The 18,708-nt window shown below is 47.5% G+C and overlaps 1 protein-coding gene across 1 annotated transcript; it reads left to right on the forward strand.

Moving 5' to 3' along the window:
* The first annotated feature begins 256 nt into the window (after positions 1 to 256).
* RRM2 (ribonucleotide reductase regulatory subunit M2) lies at positions 257 to 6,263 on the forward strand. Its single transcript, XM_063078637.1, has 10 exons — positions 257 to 355; positions 470 to 544; positions 842 to 985; positions 1,314 to 1,430; positions 2,101 to 2,234; positions 4,214 to 4,308; positions 4,433 to 4,566; positions 5,666 to 5,770; positions 5,858 to 5,971; positions 6,049 to 6,263. The coding sequence occupies exons 1-10, from the start codon at positions 257 to 259 to the stop codon at positions 6,199 to 6,201; spliced, it is 1,170 nt and encodes a 389-aa protein (XP_062934707.1). The 3' UTR covers positions 6,202 to 6,263.
* The last annotated feature ends 12,445 nt before the right edge of the window (positions 6,264 to 18,708 follow it).

Here is an 18,708-nt window from a genome sequence, read left to right on the forward strand (position 1 = left end):
GGTGCCCGGGGGTCCCTGGGGTTGCCGCTGCCCCCGTCCCCACGCCGAGCTTGAATCTCCCGCTCTGGGTTTCGTCATCCGCCCCGCCCCTTGGCCAGGCTCACCCAATGGGAAGGGCAGGTGGGGTGCTAAGCCACGCCCCCGGCCGGCTAGTGCTACCTCCTGAGGGGATTTAAACGCAGCGGCCGGGCGAGTCGCTGCTACACTCGGTCCCGGCTGCTGGGTTTTCGGTCCGTCTGTTCCTGCCGCCCTCGTCATGATCTCAGTCCGCGTCCCACTCGCCACCTTGGCGGACCAGCAGCAGCTGCAGCTCTCGCCGCTGAAGAGGCTCAGCCTGGCCGACAAGGAGAACACGGTGGGTGCGCGGGGCCCGGCGAGGGGTGCTGCGGGCCGCGGGCGGCCGGGCGGGCGGGCCGGGCGAGGAGGGTGGGAGGCCGCCCCGCCGCCCCTCACCCGCATCTCCCCGCAGCCCCCGGCCCTCCACGGGACCCGCGTCCTGGCCAGCAAGGCCGCGAGGAGGATCTTCCAGGAGCCCGAGGAGCCGGTGAGTGGCTTGCCGGGGCGCGGGAGGCCCCGGGACCTCTGTTGGCGCCAAAGCCGCATTGTCTCCTCTCTGCCTCCCCTGTCCCCGCCCTCGCGCCTTTCCCGCCAAAGATCCCCTCCCCGCGCGCCGCTCTTCACCGGGGCGCGGCTCCTCCCGGGGCTCGGGGTGGCCCTCTTCGGAGGCGACAGTAACATTTAGATGTCGAGCCACACGAAAAGCGAACGTGCTTGGCTCTGGAACGTGGCAATTTCCTATGGTTCGCCCTCTGCCTACGTTTCTCATCTTCTCCCCCGACAGAAGCCTAAACTGCCCGCGCCCGGCGTGGAGGAGGAGCCGCTCCTGAGAGAAAACCCCCGCCGCTTTGTCATCTTTCCCATCCAGTACCACGACATTTGGCAAATGTATAAGAAAGCGGAGGCTTCCTTTTGGACAGCCGAGGAGGTAACCGGTTCGGGAACTCGCCACGCACGGGAAACGGACTCAGGCCTGCCTCGTGCGCATGCTCCTGCGCGGAGGCCGGTAGAGGGTCCCCGGAGGGAGCTCGGAGCGCGGGGGGCTATGAATCGAGGGGCGCCAGGAGACTTAACATGTAAAAGCGCTTTTTCCTTGTAACACTCAGGTCACGGGTTGTACCTGCCAGCCGCAAAAAAAAAAAAAAAAAAAAAAAAAAATAATTAATTAAAAATTAAAAAAATAAAAGCTTGGCGTGAATTCCTGCACGCTTTAATCTCTTCGCTTTATGCTAAAATTGTGAACTTCTAAACTTCAGGTGGATCTTTCCAAGGACATTCAGCACTGGGAAGGCCTGAAGCCTGAGGAGAAACATTTTATATCCCATGTTCTGGCTTTCTTTGCAGCGAGCGATGGCATAGTAAATGAAAACTTGGTGAGTTTCCAAAAACCATCTTTTCTTCACTTGAAGATTTAAGGTAGAATGAGTGTGCTTTCCTCATTTAAAAAATTTTCCCATACTGTATGTGCATGTATCTGTAAGACATGGTGGCATTTCCTGTTTGTAACATATTTTGCAGTTATTTCTTCCTTGTGGTGTGTTTTTCCCTGAATTTCGAGAAGCTCAAAGACAATATTTAGTGGTAGTGAGTTGTACTCGTTGTGGCTACCACATTTGCTCTCTTTTTTGTGTATAAAGAGGGGCAGTACCTCAGTTCTACAGGTATTAGGAAATAATATCTGTAGAATTTCCCCTGTGGTAATAGTAATACATGTTTGATATAAAACATGGAAAATACAAATGATTTGGTTGCATATGTCGTATTGTGAGTGGATTCTTCTTGCAATGAATTAGGAGAGAGTAAATCAATAAGGTGTTCACAGAAACCATGTAAAATAGGAGTTAGCTATTTCCTGATCTGTAAATGGAGTGTATGACAAAATGTCAAGCTTTATCACAGAATCATAAAGGATTATATTAAATACATATATAGAAGCAAATCTTATAATGGCACAAAGAAAGAGAGTGTGATGCTGCCACTACCCTTGACAATTGCTTCTGATAGTTTTTCCTCAAGCTTAACTGTGGTGTGTTTTACCACCAGGTGGAGCGATTTAGCCAAGAAGTTCAGATTACAGAAGCTCGCTGTTTCTATGGCTTCCAAATTGCCATGGAAAACATACATTCTGAAATGTATAGTCTCCTTATTGATACTTACATTAAAGATTCCAAAGAAAGGTGAGTATTGGGGTGGTATGCCAAGATGTTTAGGACTCACTAACTTTTACTTATTTTCAAGGTTTTTGGTTCACATAGGGGTAAAAGTGACTAGAATGACTAAGCAGACAGTCATTGACATTTCATGTCTGCTCTGAGCAAGTGGCTTAGGTCATTTTATTAGCCAGTCACTTAAAGTTAGGAAGTTACTCCCCCCCCCTTTTTGGGCAGCTGACCAGTGGGGGAACTGAACCCCCCCTGACCTTGGGGTTACAAGGTCACACTCTATCCAACTGGGCTAACTGGCTAGCCCATTCCCATTTTTGGAGTCAAAAGTATACTATTGAACAATAATCTAATACCTTCTTTAGAAAAAGCATTCTTAGAGGTTGAGTATATTGAACTAAAACTTAGGTCTGACAGTCTTTACTCATGTGGCAAATCTGTTGAGAACCTACAATGGGAAGCTCTGGGGCAGGATGATGGTGCTGTGGGAGGGGGGATATAAAGTAGAACGTAACTTGCCTTTTGAGGAGCTTGCAATATAGTCCAGAAAGTGAGACCCAGAAGCATAAGTGAGAGGAATTACATAATGCAGAGGCAGCAGCGACCCGTAAGCTTAATTTATGCACAGAGTGGTTTAGGAGATAATAGAGGACAGAAATAAAAGTAACAAGGCCTTTTATTTTTTTGTGACTGGCCAGTATGGAGATCCAAACACTTGACATTGGTGTTATAATACTGTGCTCTAACCAGTTAACCGGCCAGGTCTTAAGGCCTATTTTATGTTTTGGAGATTGACTGGAGAGGAGGAGAAATTAGAAATGGGCTGTTTGAGTAGTCCAGATACTAAGGTCAGCTTTAGGACAGGAGCCTTGTATTGAATGGAAGTGGCAAAGCTGAAACCTAAACTATGGCTGTTGGAAGTCTACGTGGAAGAATGTGAAGAGGAAAAATGAGTGATGACTTGAAAGTTTAGCTGGATTGTGGAAATTACAGGTAAAAGGATTACAGCATGTTTGTAGACAGAAATGAGAAAAGAAGGTAAAGGAAGGGATGTGATTGAGGGCTGCTGGATCAGGAAAGTCTGGTGTTTGAACTTCAGTGACAAGGGAGAGGTAGACCCAGGTCTGTTAATAGAGGAGGACATTGAGATGGATAGAGAATGAAAGGAGCTCAATGTCTGATGACCTCAGCTTTAGAACACAAGGTCATCTGGGAAGGAACATCCTGGGAAATCGGTAGACTCACAGGTGTGCACTAGGATAATGGGAGGCAGAGGAGGGGGAGGGTAGTAAGGAAGACCCAGTTACATATAGGGCCAGGAGATTTGCTTTGCTGATCTGCAATCAACAGTAGCAGAATTATAGTAGGAAGCAATAATCTTAAGATAGTTTAGTTTATCAGTTTAATTACTTCATTATACAGTTGTGGCTGTTAGGGCCCAAATAATGTGTCCAATCATAGTCTTTGCAGGGTCTGTACATTTTGTGAGATAATGGTCAGCATAGCAGTTTAGATTTTACGGCTCTTCAAATATAAAGAAGATATGCCTGTGAACTATGATCTGGACATGAAATAATTAAGCCAATAAATGCCGCTGTCATGATGGACTAAGTTTTAGTGTTAGTAGATCTTGGAGCTCAATATGAACTAAAGAAAACCTAAGTTTGTATTAACATAAGTCAAATGAATGTTAAGATTTTTTGGGGGGCGGTTGGCCGGGACAGTTATCTGAACCTGTGACCGTGGTGTTACAAGGCTGTGCTCTAACCAACTGAGCTAACCAGCCATCCTGAATGTTAAGATTTTTAAAAGAACACTGGAGGGAAAGTGTTTGCTAAGCTGTGAAAAGAAAATATTTCAGTCTCTTCTCTGGGGAAGGAATTGGCAAGTACTCAAATTTGGCCTTTGTTCCAGCCCTCTTAATCTAGAAGTTTGTGATCTAGAGGTCTTTGTGGTAATGTTGTAATTGCTGATGCTATATATGCCTTCTACAGGGAATATCTCTTCAATGCCATTGAAACAATGCCTTGTGTCAAGAAGAAGGCAGATTGGGCCTTGCGCTGGATTGGAGACAAAGAGGCTACCTATGGTAAGGATAACCCTTGACCCTACTCAAAACTGAGCTTCATTTTCTAAGTAATGGATTGTTGGTCCTTCCTATGATTACTGCCATGTTACTCACTAGAAACATTTTGGTGTTAACTCTTATATAGGAGAACGTGTTGTAGCCTTTGCCGCAGTGGAAGGAATCTTCTTTTCTGGTTCTTTTGCATCGATATTCTGGCTCAAGAAACGAGGACTGATGCCTGGCCTCACATTTTCCAATGAACTTATTAGTAGAGATGAGGTGAGTCTAAACCAAATAACAGGATAACCTGCACCCTGCACCTAAAACTCTTATTGAAGGGGGGGACCCAAGATAATCAGATGGCATCATGTCCACATTTAATGTGTGAGTTTAACTATATACATACTCAACAGAGAATAAAGTACTTAAGTGATTTACTGAATTTATTTTACTTGTATTCTCCGTATACTATAATACATTAATATATACTATCGCCCTCTAGGCTTGAATGCATAAAAGTACAAGTACTTAAGGGACTTTTTTTTTTTTTTTAAAGATGACCGGTAAGGGGATCTTAACCCTTGACTTGGTGTTGTCAGCACCACACTCTCCCGAGTGAGCCACGGGCCAGCCCCTTAAGGGACTTTTTAAAGGGATGTTTTATTTTTCTTGCCTGGTATTATATGTGATCCTAGTGTGCTTCAGAATTACTTGGTAAGCATCCTGGTGAAATGAGGATCCATTTTGGTGCAGTGTATGTCTTTGGATGCACTTGGACTCCTGAGGAAAGGAAGATGAAGGTGCCCAGATTTTCTACTTTGTCACATTTGAAAGGCAGAGAGCAGGAGCCCCACCATACTTGGAGCCCAGTGGGCAGATCAAACAGTTAATCTTCCTTACAAGAAGACTTTCCTTCCTGTAGAGGGAGATAAGCTGTGACACTTATTGGAGTTTAATGCACTCAGACTTGATTCACTTGAAATTGCATCACTAAGTTCCTGACTATATCTAAAAACTAAGTAGCCTTGTCATTGAGTTTTGCATTTCCTGCTGGGAGTAGTGGTAAAAGTAGAGCTCATGACTTTAGAAAGAGTACTTGGAGCGAAAATTCTGACTCCTCCTTTGCCACACAGCAGCGAGGATGAGACCTGGCCTGTCCTTACCTGGGTGGCAGCACTGACGGCCTTGTGTGGGACCATGCCTGCCTCACTGATGTCAACAGTTAAAAATCATCTTCCCTTTGACAGTTAAAGTGCTCTCAGTATGTCTGAGCAAGTTGTATAAGGAGAATATAGAAAAGGATATAAAGCAATTTCATATTCCACATTAATGATAGATGCCTTCTGGCTTTCGAGTGATCTTGACCTTTTTCTTCTAGGGTTTGCACTGTGACTTTGCCTGCCTGATGTTTAAACACCTGCTGCACAAACCATCAGAGCAGAGAGTGAAAGAAATAATTATCAACGCTGTTAGGATAGAACAGGTGGGTGATATGTGTGGGTCACTCTCATACTGCTGGAAGACATCTTGTTGCTTCAGTTGTATTCACAAGCTGTACTTTGGTCCCTAGGAGTTCCTCACCGAGGCCTTGCCTGTGAACCTCATTGGTATGAATTGCTCCTTAATGAAGCAGTACATTGAATTCGTGGCAGACAGGCTTATGCTGGAACTGGGTTTTGACAAGGTAAAGTATTGTTTATAGCCTTCTGCATCTTTTGAAACTGGTGTTCTATATTTATATCTTGATGTGAACCTTTTCAGGTTTTCAGAGTAGAAAATCCCTTTGACTTTATGGAGAATATTTCACTGGAAGGGAAGACTAACTTCTTTGAGAAGAGAGTAGGCGAGTATCAGAGGATGGGAGTGATGTCGAGTCCGACAGAGAAGTCTTTTACCTTGGATGCTGACTTCTAAATGAACCAAAGAGGTGCTCTTATTTTGCTGATTTTTTTTTTTTTTCGTCCTCATCAAAACACAAAACAAGGCTGGCTGGTTAGTTCAGATGGTTAGAGCATGGTGCTGATAACACCGAGGTCCAAGGTTTGATCCCTGTACCGGCCAGCTGCCCCCCCGCGCCCCCCCCCCCCAAATCAGTTAAAGTGTATCAAACAGCTACACCATGAATTGTCCATAATGTGCATTAACAGCATCTATAAAACTGTGTAGCTACCTCAAAAAACAATCCTGCTTATTAATAATGCTAATGGTATCACTTAGAAGGAAAGGATATTTAAGATGAAAGCTACTTGGATTCTTAGGGAATATCTTATTCGTGTTTGGCTTTTGCAAGCAGGCTGGCTGTGGCTTCACCACAGCAGTAACAGCTAACAGCGGCAATCTTGGCTTTCAAGTGAGGGGGGACCCTCAAGTTGAGTTTGACCCAGCAGGATTAAACAGTACTACCACAAAGCAGTTGAAAACAGATTTTAAAGTTTACTTAACCAGTTTGTATATAAAATAGGCACTTTACACACAAATAAGCGTTGTACTGTCAAGGTAAAAGCCCGATTTATTTGGTTTCCATGCCAAATACAAAGTATTCTATTTACCACTAGTGGGAGCCAATTCAAAAGTGACTGAAATAAGTTAAATGTGTGTAGACTGTGTGTATAGTTTCTAATCTTTATTTTCTTTAATGAATTGAAATACTCTTTAATAACTTTAAAGTCAATCCTGTTCATACCTAGATGTTAGTCTCTTGGTGCCACATAGAAGACAGGTGCTTTTTATCCTGTAGCCCTGATAGAGTCTCATGGGATGCTTTGCTCCATCTGAGGTAGAGTGGTGTGGATAAAAGATAAAGGGTAATCTTTCAGGGCAAGGAGCTTCTAACTTAAATCATTAGGAATTGATGCATGATCTGGTTGACTGCTGGTGACCTGGGTCTTATCATGTGTGAGAGTCAGTATCGTTTTAATTCTCAAATTGTAATTTCCCCAACTTATAGATGCTATGAATAGATCCTTGAAGAGTCTATTTAGGTGGGATTTAAGACAGTATTGTAAATTTTCAAATCGTACTTGTACAAAATGACCCACCTGTTAAGTGGTAAGACCAGGATTGAAATTGGCTCTTCTTAAAAGTTGAGTGTTAGGGCTGCTGGTTAGTTCAGTTGGTTAGAGCATGGTGTTGTAACACCAAGGTCAAGGGTTCGAATCCCCGTACTGGCCAGCCGCCAAAAGAAAAAAAAAGTTGAGTGTTTATTCTGATTTTGTTTAATTTGTAAGTAGGTACTGTTGAGACTTAGTCCATTTATATTTACTACATGTCTTTTAAGTTAGAAAATGTTTTTTACTATATATGAGGGTACTTCAAAAAGTTCATGGAAGGATTTGTATTATCTTTCAGTTCTATTTTTCCATGAGCTTTCTGAAGTACCCTTTTATATCCTCTTAGCTTTTACCTGTAGTTCATACTTTGAAAGTGCATATTGATTAGATATTGCTCATGTAATTCTGACATGTGCCTAAATCTGAGCATCACTTGGTGTATTTTTTTCCCCCCCACTTGGTGTATTCTTATACTTCAGTAGAAAACTAGCATTGTATGAGCTATTAATACATGGCCTCATTCAACTATTTCAGGAGGAAGATAGAACTAATAGATATTCTTAATAGAGCTAGTTTGAATTAATCTGCCTTTAATGTTTGTGAAAAAAAGCCAAGACATTACATGAAAGGTAATACATAATGTACAAAGGTCCTTTGCCCCTGCTGTTAACTGATTATATTGTATATTGGCTGTTTGACCACTGACCTGTTCTGTTAACAGTTTTTTTCATCATTTATTGTATAGTCAATTTTTAAATTTCTGTAATATCAGACACTTTTCTATCTTTTAAATTATTGTTACTTAAAGTTAATAAATTAAAATTATATGGTCCTTACACTTGTGCAACACTAAAATAAATAAACTTTAAAGGCCTCGCATTGTCAGATATGGGCGGAAGTTGGAATCAGATTTTAAGATTCTGTGTCCCATTAACTGAGTAGTGTGAGAATTAACTTCTGCCAATTCCACTTCTATTTCCTAATCTGTTTAAAGGGAAACAGGTTTTAGCGTAAAGTACTTCAGAGTCTCAATTCAATACTGCACAAGTGTCAAATGATTAAAATAAAAACTGTTATGTCAGTTCCTCAATGGGGAAAATTTTAATTCATGAAGAAAAAAGTGTATTTCATAAAGGCTTATGAGTTCATTTGCTTTTCACCAGTTCTGGGGAAGTGACTTTACTCCTGCCTGTTCTGGCCCAAGGTGTCTAGAGACAGGTGCAACTGAAAGGTGATGCCCCAAAACATCAACTGCCTCCCTGCATGTTGGGGCTGTGAAGCCAGGACCGAATTTAACTTTCTTTTTTTTTTTTGTCTTTTTCGTGACCGTACTCAGCCAGTGAGTGCACCGGCCATTCCTATATAGGATCCGAACCCGCGGCGGGAGCGTCGCTGCGCTCCCAGCGCCGCACTCTCCCGAGTGTGCCACGGGCTTGGCCCACCGAATTTAATTTTCTGACAACCGTGGGTGAGCCGCATCTGGGCCTGTTTACCTCTGCAGGTGGGAAGATCCCAGTTGGGGTCTTGCTTTGCCCTGACCTGTGTGGACTTCTCCGTGGGTTTGGATTGGTCCTTCTGTCTATAAATGCTCTTTGAGATTCAAAATCCCACTCACCTTTATAAAGCCACTTAGAATTCATGACACCTGTCCATTCCCAAATAAGATTATTCCTTCTGTGTCATACCACCCTGCTATTCAGTTCCTCGTTTAACAGCAGTGACCTTGTCAGGTGCTGGTCTAAGAGGTGGGGCAGTGAACCCAAGGAGGTTTACTCCTAGAGGAGGAAAACTGATGTTTTAAATCTGAAAGTGTCTGGTGATGCAGTTATAGAGTCCAAATCTGGAAGGAAAGCAGAGAGTTCTGACATAGGCAGAAGTGATTAGGAGAGGCCTCGTGGAGAAGGTGACATCGTTTCTCCACGGTGGGGGTAGGATTATGCTGCTTGTGCTTTCCTGTGTTCTTATTAAGATTCCTTCCATGCTTCTGTGTAAGAGAATGTTCTTTGAGGGCACGGGTTTTTAATCCGTCTTTGTATTGCTTAGCACAAGGCCTTCAAGGATCAAGGTACTTAATGGAGTGGTGAATGAGGAAATAAACTAATTTGAGCTGAAGTGTTTTGGGGTGGATGATGTCTTGGTAAAAGTGTATTCTGTGTCCCAGAGGAACCTAGTGGGCAGCTTTGCCTTGGCACCCCAAAGGCGCTCAGTGAATGCCACTTGATTTGTAATGTCAGGTTGGTGGCAGACCCACTGGGGAAATTCAGGGCAGCTGCACTTCAGAAGAATCATCACCTACTACAACAGCCTCCCTGTGGCAGCCCGCAGGCTTGTTTCTTCTGCTGTCCACCCATACCAGCTGCCCACGCCCTACAGAACACATCACACATGCTGAACAGGATGGCCTGCAGCAGAGGTGGTGTGGACAGACCACTGAGTCAATTACCTTGGCTATATGCAGACTCATGGGTCTCACCTCAGACCTACGGAATCAGTCTTGGGGTAAAACCAGGGAACCTGCAACTTTAACAAGATCACCTTGATTCTCAGACACTTGAGATTTGGATGGGATGGACTCCTGACATAAAGTTTAAACCAGTGGTTTTCAGCACTGGGTGTGCATTATCATCATTTGGGGTCTTAAAAAATATCAGTGCCTGGACCTGAATTCTGGAAGAGGCAGCCCTGCTTAGTTTGAACTGGATGTGTTTTCTGACATAATTAGTAAGAGTTACATTTCATTGCATGTAAACAACCTGCTCATGTGCAGTGGCTAAGCCTGGTTGCCAAGAGCAGACCTGGGAGAATGTTTCTCCTCCACCTGCCAGGCACTGCTGAGGCCTCCGATCCAACCTGAGGACTGGCTCCTTGCCAAGCAGGAACTAGAGGGGTATTTGTTAATGCCATCTGTCTGGAGAGCTGACCGGCTGTTTTTGTGTTACTGAGGATCAGTGGCCAGTGTTGGTCTGGAGATCCTGATAATGGTTCGAATGCTTAGCAAGACAGTGCCAGCCCCTCATCAGTGTGTGGCTGAAGCTTTGAGGCAGTGGGATTGCGTGGCTAGGCCTTTTCAGACAAGACAATCCCTTACTGTAGAGGGAGCTACCCTCCGGGTGTCTGGGCACTAGAAAAAGAACACATCAGTGGTGTTTCTCTGTCATTCCCAGGAGGGGACATTGCACAGCAGGATGTTTTTTTATGATGAGAATGGCTGCCACACTCACCTTAGGTTTGGCTCTAAAGGTTACAGTGGCTCCAGCAAGATGGCAGATTGAGGTAACCTAGAAGCCCTCCTGCTTTAAACATGTACCAGTGATAAATAACATAATAAAAAATTAAGTGTGTGATGACTTCCTGAGAAAGGGAAATCCCCAGATGCTGGGAACAAAGGAAGTGACTCTGGAAGCCTGTGCTTATAGCAGCCCTGGGAGTGGTTAGTGGTCCCTTAGCGAAATTGAAGGGCTGGGGGCTGACACCCACTGGGTTTCAAAGGATGGACTAACCTGTACCAGGGGAGGGGTTGGGACCAAAACCTCTGCATAAAGCCAGGAACCCTAGTGAAATGGGAGCTACACAGTAATGCCCCTGGCACAGGAGAGAGGATGAAGGTTTTAATCCTTCTGGACTAATCCTTCTGGACTCTTAAAATCCTAGGCCTGTACCTCTCAGAGGTTTGTGGTCTAGAAACTCCTGGAAGGTAGTTTAAAAATTGGCCAGTACAGAACCCCAACCCGGCTGATTCCCCAGATGGGGAGCACAATCCTAAATTACAAAACACAAGGAAGTCAACCATGTGAATGCAGGAACAACACGTATAAAATCCTGAGAACTTCAGATAATAAGTGATCAAAGGAAAAAGTGAACCAAGACTGAAAGAACAGTACTGTGAAGAAATAACAGGCAGATTTTAGGAAGAACCAGGTAGAATGTCTAGGAGTACAACATAGCTATTGGAGTTAAGGCTCTTAGTAAGAGCTATTTAAGTATGATTAGACACAGCTCAGGAGCGAGTTAGTGAACTGAAAGGGTGTATGTGAAGGGATTATCCAAAAGTGGATGGGAGATACAAAGAACATGTGAGATAAGGTGGGAGCGCACATTTCTAAAAAGTGTTTTAAGAATGTAGAGAGTGGGTAGGCAGTGTTTGAAGAGGCAATGACATGATTTACCAGAATTGATGTCCTTAGAATCAAGCCCAGAGGAATCCCAAGCCAGATAAATGAGAAGTTCCCACGTAGACTAAAACTGCAGAACATACGGACGTGGTGACTAGAGACTTCACAGGAATGTTTCCTGCAGAGGAACAATCAAACTAGCAGAAAATGTCAGCAGAAGCCAAAAGATGATGGAATTATAGCTTAAATGCTGAGGAAAGAATTGTTGCGCTATTCAGAGGACAAATACACTTTCAAAGATCTTACCATTTGCATCCCCTCACCAAAAGGATTACTAAAAAAAGGAAGGAAAGAGTTGAGCTAAAGAAAGGGAGGTGGGGAGCAGATGGGGGAGAAGCGAAGAGAGTGTGGTAAGTGGAAGGCACAAAATAAGGTGGTAGGAGCTGGTCAGTCAGTCAGTGGCTCCTGTCACTGATGTGCAATGGGACTGCTACCAAGTCCTGGGGAACGGAGAGCTCCTGAGGCCGACTGTCATCTTGAAAGCCAAATTCCTCAGCAGAAGAGCTGAGGAGTGTGAGGGGTGGGGGCGGGGGCTGTGTCGTGGTGGCTTGAAGCCATGTGGAGGAAGCCTCATTAAATACTAACAAATTCTCTATAAATATTTATATATATGTAAAAATCACAATGTAAACAAACTAACCAGTTAAAAGACAAACTCTTCAGGTTCAATTAAAAGAATTATAGCTATAAGCTATTTCTGAGAGTCACACACTTAAGACTAAAGGGATGGAAAAAATAACCCGTCCCAAACTGTTATAAAAAAAAAAAAACACTTTAGGGCAAAAGACTTATTAGAAGTAAAAGTCAATGACCTAAAGAGTGATCTGATGGGAATATAACAGAACATGAGTGCTCTACAGTTTGTTGGGTATTACTTTATAATCCTGCCTCCCTAGGGACTCGTGGAGTCCTGGGCTCAGTTATTGCCTTGGTTCTGACCATATTCTCTTTAGTCACTGTTTTTGTTACTTTTGTCCTCTCCTAGTTCTTTTTGCCGTCCCTGGGTCAGCTTTTATACCAATTGCAGAGAATTTGCCCTGTCTATGTGCAATTACTTGAAAGTGCTAGCCTTGAGTCCAGCCTTTGTGGGCTGTCTGGGCAGTCACGGTTCACATTCCTGCTGGACATGAGAAGATGCCCCAGCCTCCCATGTCCAGGCAGGAGCACCAGGGTGTAACCCAGTGGCTGTTCACAATTAACACAGTTTGGCCACGCTTAGCCTGGGGACCAGCAGTTTGGCCACACTTAATCTGGGGACCAACAAGGGGTGGGGGGACTGAGGCCTGATGATACTAAGTGGAAAGACCTGAGACTGGTTTGCAGCACATGCTCTAGTGGACACTAGCCCTCCTAGTCTGGGGTGGGCTTAAGCTTTCCTGGGTATGAGTAGACTCGTGAGTTTAAATGACAAGGGGCATTGGCCGATTAGCTCAGTTGGTTACAACGTGATGTGGATAACACCAAGGTCAAAGGTTTGGCTCTTGGTACTCACTAGTTGCCAAAAAAAAAAAAAAAAAGGTAAGGGACCAGGGCAGGGCCCAGGCTTCCTGTGACCTAGAAAAGACCTCTTGCTCTACACAGCTCTGAATAAGGTGATTTAGGTGGAGACTGGGAGGTGTGCAGTTGTCCTTGGCTTTGGCAAGATGGAATCTGCTTCAGGAGTGGGTGTGGCCTTGCAAAGGCTCTCTCTCCCCGAGAGACCGCTGACTGACCCCTGTTGCCCTCTATCAGAAATGCCACAGCCACAGCCACTGGGATTCCAGGTTCCATGCAATGAGGACCCTGGCTCCTTGCATTTACTTTGAAGGTGGGCCATTTTTTCCCCCAGGCTTGGAGTTGGTGGGACACAGAGTCTGGGGCAGGCCTGTCTGAGACTGGAGCCCATGCAGAGGAAAGGAGAGCTAATCTACAGAGAAACTGGGTCCTCATGACACTGTTCGTTTTTTGAATTCAGCCATGCTGAAGTACACAGCACAGGCTTTCACTTAAGCCAATAAACTCTTAATAGAATAAGGGCGCTTTTCCTGCCACATGCAAGAGTTACACCTGGATAGGATTCACAGACCCGAACTGCACAACCACCCTGGGGCAGAAGTGATTATCACACCTTTGGTGTGGTCAGAAGGCCCAGGGAGGCCACGTGCCTCCCTGAGGACCACACGATAAGTAGTGTCTGAGTTCATCATGGCCACACTCTTGTCCCTTTACTACATACATCCCCTGGGTGAGAAAAGGACACGCTGGGCCTCATACTGGTCCTCCCGAGGAACCTCTGCTTCTGGAACCCCTAGGCTGGTCAGCAAGCCATGTGGAATGGTTTGTGTTGTCCCTCCCCTTGTCCTGCCCTCCCTCCCCAGTAGGGGGCTGAACTCTGCTTTTCCCATGTCACCATGGCCATGGGGGTCCTGCCCAGACAGGGCCAAGGGCTCCCCCAGTGTCTGTACATCACCTGCCCAGGCTTCTGAATCAGGATCCTCTGGTTTGCTTCTTTCGGGACTCCCCAAGTATGGGCTGCAGGCCTGTGATAGGCCAGGCACCGCACTAGGAAGGCTGTTTGTGACCATGAAGGAGGGTTGAGAGGCAGGAACTCAAGTACCTAAATGGAATCCCAGGCTTAGGGACGGGCTGAGCAGAAAGATGTGGCTCACCTTGTAGGTGAAGAACTGGGAGATTCCAGCTGATTCTAGAAAGCCCTGGGGCAGTATCCTCCCTGAACCTTTCCTCCTCTCCAGGGGGCCTTCAGGATCGAGCTGAGAAGGGATTTGCTTTGGAAGGCAGGGAACAGGCCCCAGGGCTAGGCTGGCCTCTCTTTAGACTAATTGGATTACCACCAGGAGCCCATGGTAGTGCCCCAGCAGCTGCAGCTAACCCTGGCTTTAGAAACTACGCTCCCTTTTGAAAAAAATCACAGCATCTTTGGAGCCAGTCTCCAAAGTACTGAGGAGACTGTCTTTTATGAGGAGGTTTACCTTGGGGACCTCACATCACCTCTTCCAGCCTCAGTTAACATAGCATGAACTAGCACTAGGAATTCAGGCCAAACAGCTTGTGAGGATTCCACAGGAGCAGTGCCTGGTGTATTTTTAAAATAGCTTTAGTGAGGTAAAATCTACATGCCATCTAATTTACCCTTTTCAATAGTACACCTCAATGGTTTTAGTATTCTCACAGATACGTGCAGCCATCACCACAAACTGAACATTTTCCTCACTCCAGGAATTGACCCTGTACCCACCAGTCCCTCTCCATTCCCCTCCTACCCCCAGCCCTAGGCAGCCACTGAAACACTTTCTGTCTCTGCTGGTTTTATTTGGCATATTTTTGAGATAATCTGTATGTGGAAGTTATTATTGGCAAAGGCACTGGATTTTCTTTTTTTGTTTTGGCAGCTGGCCGGTATAGGGATCTACCCCTAGACCTTGGTGTTATCAGCACCACAGTCTAACCAACAGAGCTCACTGGCCTGGATTTTGTTTCTAAGAGATCACTTAGAATGTTTGAGGCCTCTAAGAGGTGGTTGCTTCTGTCCAAAAGGGTTAGCCAGTGGGGGCTAATTCTGATTCCCTTTAGTTCAGAGACCTCTGGTTTTGAGCTTGACAGACCCAGCCTAGTCCAGCTCTGCTGTTTGTCAGCTGTGTGCTCTGGGACCCAGGTTAAGTCTGCTGTTGGCAGAGCCACGACACTCCATCCACACATCCCACCGTGTACTGCCTGGGGCTTCAGAGAGTTGGTGTTACCCAACCACACTCAGTGACAAGCGTCTTTGGCTGTGCTAGGTTGACATCCTTCTGACCTATTAGCATGGCCTCCCAGGAGGGCTGCCAGCCCCTCGTGGCAGGGCACATCCTCTGTGGCATCTATGGTCATTGCCTGCAGAGGCCTATGTGGCAGGTAGACAGTAATGTTTGTGATTGTGATCGGATCGAGACGGTCGGTGCCTGGTCTCCAAGGTCAAACGGAGGAGGGTGTGATTAGCTGTGGGAGGGAGAAGCAAGGTGATCTGGCTGGGAAGGAAGGGGCAGGTGGGCATGGCGGTGCTGTTCCAGGTGTGAGAAACTGAGCACGAGCAAGGTGGTCACAGCACTGGGGAGAAAGGGTGAGGGTCTGGGGCCGGGAGACGGTTGGTTCCATACGTATTTAGCGAGAGCTCTGCTGTGTATCCGCACTGCTGCAGATGCTCGGAGACCATGCAGTACAAAGCCTGTGAAGCCCAGGCCCTCATGCAGACGGTGTGCTAGTGGGGGAGACTGAACCACCCTCCCGATGTGCTGTAAGTTGGGGGGTGATGGTGCCATGAAGACAGCGAAAGTGGGGAGAGGAGACAGTGAAAGCCATGTGCTCCAAGGAGAGTAACTAGGGCAAGTGGGACAGACCCTGTGGCTAGCGGAGGAGACTGTGTCGCATGCAGCAGGCAGGGTGGTTCAAAAGCTCTGTGTCAGGGGCGTCTTTGTGTTGTCAGGGCAGTGTGAGGCGTGGGAGACGGGGTCCCATCCATGGGGGTGTGTGTGTGTGGCAGGTCTTGTAAGGCCTGTGGGCCCAGGTAAAGGGTTTGAATTTTGTTCTGAGTGGGAGGAGAAGCATGGTAGGTTTGGGTCGGCCTCCTCGCATTTTAACAAGAGCATTCTTATTTCTGTGTGTCAGGCATCGGCCAGGATGTCTGGTGGGAGCAGGAGACTTGCTCAGAGGCTGTTGCATCTGTCCAGGTAAGAGGCGATGGTGACTTGCATGGGGCAGTAGTGGAGGTGTCACATGGGACCAGGTTCTCTGGATGTTAGGGACAGAGCTGGCTGGTCTGGCTCAGAGCTTGCATGTGGGCATGAGAGGGGAGCCAAGGCGGCTGCCAGCATTTGTCCTGTGCACCTAGAAGGATGAGCTCCAGCAACTGAGACGAGCAAGCCGCCCAGCAACTGAGACGAGCAAGCCGCCGGTGATGTCCGGATGTCTTTCTGTTCTGCGCAGATTACGTTTGAGATGCCTGCTCGACATCCAGGCCACGCTGGATAGGCAGGTGGGAATGTGGAACTGGAGTTCAGGGAGGAGGTCTAAGCCAGAGTCATCAACGTGGAGCCTTGGTAAGTGCATGGCGATTGAAATCACAAATGGGGTGAGATCCCAGGGAGTGATGGACACAGGAGAGGACCAGGCGGAGGACTGTGCCTGAGATTGGAAAAAGAGGAGCTTCCAGCAGAAGAGGAGAAGGGCCGGGGAGGCTGGGGGAGGCTGCATGAAGCAGGTGGTTTGCGGGGGGCGTGTGTGGTTGGGGGCAGGGGCCCTGCAGGGTTATGAGGCTGGGGAAGGGCAGAGTCGGCGGGAGGCAGTGAACAGGTACAGGCGTGTACCCCACTGACAGCTTTTCTGTCTGCTCCTGCTGTTTGTGGGTGACCCCCCCAGACTACTCCTGGAGAGCAGTGGTGACCCTGTTCCCCCATAAGGGCATCTCTGCTCCCGCCTGGTCCTAGGCTCCATCCCTCCAGGCCCCTGGGCCTCTGCTATTTGGGGTGTGGCCTGAAGGGGACACCAGTGGCCTAGTGGCCAGGGAGGGCCACTGTGTTTGGGTGGTGGTATGGTCCTAAAGGTCCCTCTGCTGAGGGCTTGTCAGTGGAGTCCCTAAGAGCAGGAGCTATATGGATGTCCCAAAGGGTAGTGGATCCAGACCAGAAGCTTCAACACCACCAGCTATTTGCTAGAAATGCCAGTTCTCAGGCCCCACCCTGCCAGCCTGGCTCACTGAGGCTTCTTTCAAGAGCAGAGGCGAATGTTAGGGGAACCTGTGCAGGAGCCTGCCATGCCCCAGCCCTCCAGGCGCTCCAGGTTTAGGTCTGGGAGTCCGCATTCTTGGGAAGCAACTCAATTTGGGCCTGAGGGGTTTTCTCTGGGGAGGCAGGGTTGGGGAGAGGACGGAAAGAGGGGCACAGTAGGGCAGGGTCCACACCCGGTCAGCCCGACACTGCCAGAATATCAGGCAGGACTGAGGGCACAGGCACAGGGTTTGTCCTCTGGTCCCTGGAGGTTTCTTTCTTATCCTTCCTGCGTGGTGTCTTTGGCAGGTGACATCCTTTCCTTTGAGTCAGCCCACCTCTCTCCTCTGCCCAGCCAGACCTCGTGAAGGAGGCATCTGCACCCACCACTGCCACCTCGTGTTCCCTTCACACCTCAGTTCTCAGTGGCTTTGTAGCTTCCTCCCCCACCTCACCACTAACAGTGTCACTGAGACATCAGAACTTACATTTACATAGTGCTTACTGTGGCCAAGCACTGTTCTATACACTTGTCGTGTGTTGGCTCCTTTGCTTCTCACAATACGCTGTTACAGGGGAGGGAACTGAGGCACAGAGAGGTTAAGTGACTTGCTCAATGTCACACAGCCAGCAAGGAGAGGAATGGGTTCTGGAGCCGACAGCCTGGTTCCAGAGTCTGCGCTCTGAGCTTTCACGTCATCTGCCCCCATGTGGCCGGTGACCGTGCTGCAGCTCTCACTGCACCCAGCCAGCTCTGGAGGCTCCTCGGTCTCCTTTGCTCTTTACCAGCCCCTCCCTCCCTTCTCTCTGCTCCAGCAGGGTTTTTCCTAGAGCCTCCTTTTTTTAAAAAAAAGATGACCGGTAAGGGGATCGTAACCCTTGACTTGTTGTTGTCGGCACCACGCTCTCCCAAGTGAGCGAACCGGTCATCCCTATATAGGATCCGAACCCAGGGCCTTGGTGTTCTCAGCACTACACTCTCCCGAGTGAGCCACGGGCCGGCCCTTCCCTAGAGCCTCTTTACCTGGCTGGGAATGCCTGCTCTCCTCAGCGCGGGCTTTGAGTTCCAGACGGAACATTCAGCTAGACATCTCCACTTGGGGGTCCCACAGGCACGGCCCCAAACTGCACCCCAGATCTGCCCGTCTTTCCCCAACGTGCCCGCCCTCTGCTGTTTCCTAGCTCAGTGATGCCACCGGGTGCCCCACACCCTGGATGCCAGCTCAGAAGCCTTGGCCCTCCAGCCCCTGCTATTCCGCGAGTGGCCGGGAGGGGGAGCCCGCCACCTTCCTGTGTCCCGCACTCCGCACCCCACACCTGAGGCAGCGCTGTTCTGCAATCCTCCCCCAACACTGCTATTGAATGAGGCCACATCCTGCCTGGTGAGGGCCCCACCCATGGCCAGGCTCCCTTGTCCCACTTTTAACTCCTCCAATCCACTGCGCACAGAGCATCCAGAAT

The sequence above is a fragment of the Cynocephalus volans genome, chromosome 14 (assembly GCF_027409185.1).
Source record: "Cynocephalus volans isolate mCynVol1 chromosome 14, mCynVol1.pri, whole genome shotgun sequence".
Taxonomy (NCBI): domain Eukaryota; kingdom Metazoa; phylum Chordata; class Mammalia; order Dermoptera; family Cynocephalidae; genus Cynocephalus; species Cynocephalus volans.